This window comes from Diadema antillarum, unplaced genomic scaffold, assembly GCF_040938485.1.
Source record: "Diadema antillarum isolate AM-2024a unplaced genomic scaffold, OU_Dant_1.0 seq00002922_RagTag, whole genome shotgun sequence".
Classification (NCBI taxonomy): Eukaryota; Metazoa; Echinodermata; class Echinoidea; order Diadematoida; family Diadematidae; genus Diadema; species Diadema antillarum.
This window is the reverse complement of record NW_027273515.1, coordinates 1-6,962: the sequence shown is the minus strand read 5'-3', so window position 1 is coordinate 6,962 and position 6,962 is coordinate 1. Positions and strand designations below refer to the sequence as shown.

The window sequence follows — 6,962 nt, the reverse complement described above, 5'->3', positions numbered from 1 at the left end:
GAGGAAGATTTGAATAGCAAGAAAACATATTATAATTTACCAAAGCAAATGAAGTATAATGTGTAAATAGTTTGTGGTTTCCTTTTAATCTCAGGAACCCCTCTTGAAGCTCATTGTATTTTTTCTTTTTTGTATAATGTGATATTAAATGTTGAATTATGGAGGCAATAAATACCCTGTTGGGGTAAAAAAAAAAAATCTTGTGTTAAACTGCTTTATTTCTTCTTGATTATGATTCGCCAATATCATATGCGGACTTATATCTACATTTAGATATGTAAACTCTTCAAATAACTCCATATAGCATTCAAATTATATCTGCTCGAAAAAAAAAATCAAGTAAACCTTGTACTGAGAGCAAGCATGCTAACTCAAACCGCTTCAGAGATGGTTACAGAAGTAACATGTTATAAGTAATACATTTATTATTGCCCATCTACATAATGTGTATGGTATTTTCTTTTTTTTTTATTTGAGATTTCCATTAATATTTTCTCCATTATAAATCTACAATGAAATATGTTTATATACGTCATATTTAAGTCTGAAATGTTCAAAAAATACACAGTAGATCAAATTAGAGTAAGAAGAGCAAGGCACTGGGTTAAGTTGAGCCATGGCTCAACATGCCCAAATCGAAAGGCACATCTAACCCCAAGCACGCCATTTTGAAAACTTCTTACAGAATTGTACTGTTCAATGCAACTCAAAAGTCTTTACACAAAAATCCACCATAATCTATAACATCAATTCATAAGAAGCATTTTCTTTTGATAGATCCAAAATGGGAAGGTAATGATCACTCTATGTATCTACAAAAACAAGAAAAGAGCAAAAAAAAAAAATGTGAAAACTAAGAAAAATAACCGATAAACTTCCTACTCTTCTCCCCCCCCCCCCCCAACCCATGTGACAATGGCAGTTCCAGCGATGAAGAGTGATAGGGCGCAAAACAGTTTTCGATTGTTATGGTTTCCTAGCAACGAGGGTGATGGCTCAACTTACCTAATTTTCCCCTTCAGCGTGGATGCTTATCTCAGTTTCAATCTCAATACTCGATCTCACAACATGCCTGTTTAGGCAATCCGAATTGACCTTTTTTTTTTTTTCCCTGCTCAAAGTATGTGAACTGGCTTATGCACATTACGTTTTACAATTTAAAGGTTGTCAAATACACGTGTATTCATTTCTGAAAAAAAAAAACCAGCGTTGTCATGAAGTATTTTGTCATAATTATGTCCATTTCAGAACCGGAATCTTCTATGATTCCGATATCTGATCCTCACATTTCCTTCTCACAGTATTACATTAAATCCAAGTTCAACGGGGTGGGGGTGGGAAGGGATATCTTTATCTGCTTGATGTTTGGTGCTTTGATGAAATCCCTATACGATGACATTCTTTTATGTCATCGACACATTCTACTGTTTAATTTTTACTTAAATTGCTTGTGCGTAAATTATGGTATATAATATACTTTCGTTCATTTTGTGTCTCGAGAGTATAGACCTGTATGTTCGATGTGCTTATAAATTCATATTCCTTCAACATCGAGTAATCACTTCACTTTATTGATGAAACTGTTCATGCTTTGTCCTGTTCGGCTTTAACTTCCTGTAGAATAGGAGGTGGCTTTTACGATGATCCCACAGGCCGCAGCATCGCCAACCCGACGCAATTCCAGCAACTGACCTCGACACGGGGCGCCAGCCGCCTGCGCCTACACCATCATTCTCCGCTCGATCAGCTCGCACGATGAACAAAAACGACCGGCTTCTCCGCGCGGATGAGTAGAGCGCCTGCAACCGGCGTTCCCCGCGCGTTAACCACGTCCGTATATCGCATCACTATGCTGACTGAACCGCCCATTCTCGCAACTGGAGGTATCACTGGCCGACATCGCTTTTTACAATCTTCGCAAAAACACCGTCTCGACGCGAACCACGATCAGGATCTCCTGTGTTCAGGTTTGCTTCAAACCTAGCTGTGAAAAAAAAAAAAAAAAATGATAAAAAGATTTAAAGAAAATGACGGTGGCGGATGAAGGTCAACAATCGTAATTTTGTATTCACTCATGTTTCCATTTTAGTTTTCAAGCTGTACGATTTTCCAAAGTATGTTTTAGTATGGCCTACATCTTCTGAAACAAGTCTTACAAAAGGGCCAATACCTATCTCTATACATAGACCCGCAATGCAAGTACCCAAAGTTATTCCACGCGCCGTGCTAATTGTTCCCTTGAATTTAAGACCTTGCGTCTTACAGACTCGATCATTATCATTTGTAGGCCCCTATTCTTCACGATTTATCTTTTGTAGGTGTCATAATGCTGTATTAAAGAGACATAACACAAACCCAGGGTCCCACAAGAAAATGTTTTACAACCACATAATACGCTGCCACTATAATCTAAAGGTGAATAATGACATGAATGAGGAAGTGCTAAACATTATCAAGGGCGCGGATCAATCGATCCAGGAATTTCGTATAAAGAGGGGGCGGCTTTACCAACTGTTTACAAAATTAAAGGGGGGGGGACAGTCAGTATGTACTGTGACGGATCTAGGGGGGGGGGGGAGCGCATCGGGCGCACTCCTCCCCCATTTTTTTATTTTTATTTTTGTTTTATCCAAAAATAAAAGGGGGCTCCCCCTGGATCCGTCACTGATTATCTATACTGACTGTCATGCAGTGCGCAAACACGTGAATCTATTCGTCTATAGAGTGTAATAAGGGCGGATTGACCACCCAATAATGACATGATCAGTAGAAAGTGGGTTAACCATGAAAACACCGTTACGTATACCTTTAACATATTACAACTTAAACCTGTATAACGTCGCTGGGGTGACAAGACTTTGTATCTGAAATTTTGGTGAAAATGACATTTTTGGATTAATGGTAAACAATGGGTGAAGTGATGTCCTGGCCAAATCCCAACTGTTTTACTCCAAAAATGAAGCCACCATGCTGCATGTCAAAGGAAAGGCTATCCCATTCGCTACAGTACTTTGGCTGCCATGTTTTTCGGCTCTCCTGAACATTTGACATTTTGCAGATATGAGGTCTTGTCGCCCCAGCAACGATATATGGTATTCAGAGGATCTGTCCAGTACTGATGGAAAAGTTGCTTTATTAACTCTTCCTTGTAACAAAAAGAAAAAAAATGTTATCCTTTGAAGAGGTAATTGATATGGTCATTCACACTATCATGGGGCATTCTTTACCATTGTGAGCAAAGTCTTACAAACACACAAATCTTCATCCGGATTACAAAATGGTTATCCCCATTCCAGTTTCCCTTAAGGATTTTAACAAACGTAATCAAAAAACTGACCTTTTATCGTTACTCCGAAGTCAGTCCTCACCATCGAGCGTGAATGCCGAAGAGGTACCCATGGCATGGCGGGTCGTTGTGAGGATTCGATGTCCAGTGTCTACGACACCATCGAAGCCATACCCGACGTTGTACTGGCGAGAACGGACCCCGAACGCGTCATTGAAGCAGAAGAGTCATGTGGTGCGGTGTAAGACTTGACCTGATGAGTCTTAGGGGTAGACCAGTAAAGGATGACCATCCAAACTCCATCCAGCATTATCATTGGCCATATTAAAGGACGAAAAGCTTAGCAATATCAGACGTCTGCTGAAATCGAAACAAATTTTGAGATATACCTGTAGTAGACTATCATCCAGATCATACCTATAAAACTACTGCTCAATTACATATACAAATTTCCATACTAACACACTACACTCAGCAAAAAAAAAAAAAAAAAAAAAAAAAAAAAAAGTTCGGTCTCAACCAAGACTATACGATCCTTTTAACATCATAATCGGAACGATGATTCCTTGCATACTTTCTGCTGCGGAACAACGGACTGTCAATCCGAGGTCCGCAATTCGAGTCCCCTGACTATAGCGGCTGTGCCCCGTAGCAAGGGATTTTATCCTTATATCCAAGTCTTTCAGTTGAACTTAACTAAGTACTCATTGCTTCCTTAGCAGCCTCTATTAACAAATCATAATTGCAAATTTGCAAATTTATTGAGGTGATGAAGCAATCCTTTTAAAATTCTACTTTTTGATTGTGGAGAAAGAAACTTCTACCCTTAAAGTCTTAAAGTCGCATTTGTGAGTTTATTATTTCATAACAAACATTTGATACAGAAAATAGGCCTACAATGTACATGTCTTACAGAACTTTTGAATTTCCTGTCGAAAAAGAAATTTAGTTACAATTTTTGAGACAGTTCGAGAATATATGTTAAGCCATTATTTCATCACCTCATATGATTTGCATATATAATTAGATTATTACTGTTAATAGTACTGTTTGTGAAAAAGACATGATGGTGTCGCCTGAGATATCAGTACCAGTTATAAAACTGTGTATCTTCATTAAATTTCGATCGATTTGTGTGTTTTATTCGTCACCATATGTCGTCAATACCAATCATTGCAAATATGATAGCGATATCAAAGACAGTGTTTCATTTTTTAAAGTGCTTCGAATTCAAACCAGTGTTCTTTTTTTAAAATTGCATGATAATGCATTCTTACCGTATTGACAATAAGCGGTTACGTATAAAACACGCGAAAACGCAGTCAGAAACGAACGCACGCATACCACAAATATACTTTCGGTATGTAACGTAAAATTAAATTTGTGTCTTGATTAAAAAAAGAGTAATGACAGCGTAAATGTCCCACATCACATACTGCTTAATAGAGTGCTGATTTTATTGACTGACAACTCTTCATTGACCTGCACCCAAATCTTTATGGCTTGTTTTCATTTTTGACTGAAATAAAAACATCTATATCGCATCCTTTCAATCACATGATCGTAAAAATGGAATATAAGTCAGCACAGCAGCACTGACGGCTTTTAAAGAGGGAGAATTTGAGTCTGACAAAATTTCCAATGTAAAGTATGATTTTGCACACTATCGTTAAGCTATGATACCATTACCTGAAGATAGATTTTCGTAATCGCAATTCAATTTCGAAACTACCCCAGTCCAAGAAATATGCCATCGTTTCTGTATCCAAACTTTACCCTTCGCTGTGTTTTCCCCCTCTTCTCCTCACGTTTATCTTTCTTGCAGACATCTTCTTTCCGTTCGGTGCCAGTGAAGGTGACACCTTCTTGTCAGCCAATGATGATCGCTCCTCTCCCCAGCTAAACATATCGGTGGTCTTTCCCTTCTTCGACGACGACCACGATAGTCTTTTCGTAAGAGCTCTTTTCACTGATGAAATCTCACAGAGCTTTGTAAGAGTTTTTTAGTGACTAGAAAAGCAAATACAGCTTCCACATGCTGCATGTTCATACACATTATGTTTGATTCTTATCAGCTGAAACTAGTTCTTTTTCTCAAGCACGCGGTCAAGTCTTTCACTTTCCACCACAGCTAATCTGAGGATGAAATTTGACCTCATAAAGGATTTAGCTCATATGTGATAGGGCATGGGTTGGAAAGGGTTAAAAACAACTATTAAGTCTTAGAAGTCAGTGGTCAAAGATCAAAGGGGTCAAAAGATGAATATACCAAAGCAACGTGTCGATGATTCAAGTTCCAAAGTTTTGTGGTGACGTGCTTCGAAATCTTTCCTTAACACATTATAGACGTAACCTAAATGTAGGTGACGTCACACAAGAAAAGAATCTGGAATTCACTAACATTCTTGATGTCCAACACAAACATATCCTCTTGTTACTAGTTACTTCGAATCCCAAATGTTCAATGAAGGATCATATAGCAACTAAGGTGATAGATCAAATTTAGCTAAGTGAGAGAGCGGTCATAAAAAGGGTAATTTTGTGTTCTTATTTTGGCAGGTTAACAACAACGGCTTGTTGTCGTTCCTGGTAAGTTTCAGACAGTACACCCCTGCCCCGTTTCCCCTTGGAGGTGACCGGAGATTGATCGCTCCATTCTGGGCAGACGTGGACACAAACCGAGGTGGCAGGCTGTCGTTTCGCGAAGTTCTTCGCCTGGGCCAGAACGAAGCCATGTTTGAAGAGGCCGACGGCATAATTCGCAGCGCTTTCGTCGACATGCGGCAGTTCACGTCTTCCTGGCTTTTCATCGCAACGTGGGACAGGGTGGCTTTTTTCGGGTCTATGAATCCTTCTATTGTGAGTCCAATCTAACTTTTCTATTGTGTCATTTTTTTTATTTAAAGTAAGTTATTACTACATTTTCTCTCAAATTATCCATCACATTATTATTACCGAGCTCTCCAAACACGATCAAGATGATCATGATCATCATAGGGGACGGAAGTTATGGCTATCACCTGTCGTAACGACTATTATACTGTCGTTATAAAAGAGATCGATTGACTCCTATTAATATTTCGACTGTGTAATCATTCCTACTTACATAATATATTACATACTTTCATGAATTTCATTGTTGTCAAAGTGAAGTCATGATCACGATAGCACTGTCGACCCAGTAAAGTAGTATTCCCTTTAATAGTACCCTTCAATCAATGAGCAATTAGCTCTCTATACTTCATTCTTGTTAGAATTTTATTCTGGAGCCAATGGTCTAATGGAGAATGGACTGTTCAAAGAATGAAAAAAAAATCTTGCAAGTCCATAAACACTTTGCGCAGTACTTGTTCGTGAACACTTTTCGAAAATGCAGTTTCAGCGCCGTAGTATAAATCTATATTCAATAATACAGTGCTTAACAAAAAAAAAGAAGGTATCCAAACTCAGAGGGCTACGATTGTCAGCTATGGAGAGCAAAATGTTAGTTGTGAGGAAAGAGAAACGGCGGGAATATCCCCTTGTAATCAACCCTTTTCTCGCTCAGTTCCCCCAGATCAGTTGTTGTTGTTTTTTTGAATAATTTCCCAAATATTCCATCATATATGCGTATAAGAGATATCTCAATTTCAACCTCGTACGGGAGGGGTAGTGATAGCGCTCTCCCACGCCTTCT

The 6,962-nt window shown here is 38.7% G+C and overlaps 1 protein-coding gene across 1 annotated transcript; it reads left to right on the top strand.

Moving 5' to 3' along the window:
* Positions 1-3,515: 3,515 nt before the first annotated feature.
* LOC139715148 (sushi, nidogen and EGF-like domain-containing protein 1) lies at positions 3,516-6,145 on the top strand (the record flags this gene model as incomplete). Its single annotated transcript, XM_071626756.1, has 3 exons — positions 3,516-3,555; positions 5,112-5,239; positions 5,846-6,145. Coding segments are annotated over exons 1-3 (468 nt in total), but the record flags the coding sequence as incomplete, so codon positions are not given.
* Between the last annotated feature and the right edge of the window lie 817 nt (positions 6,146-6,962).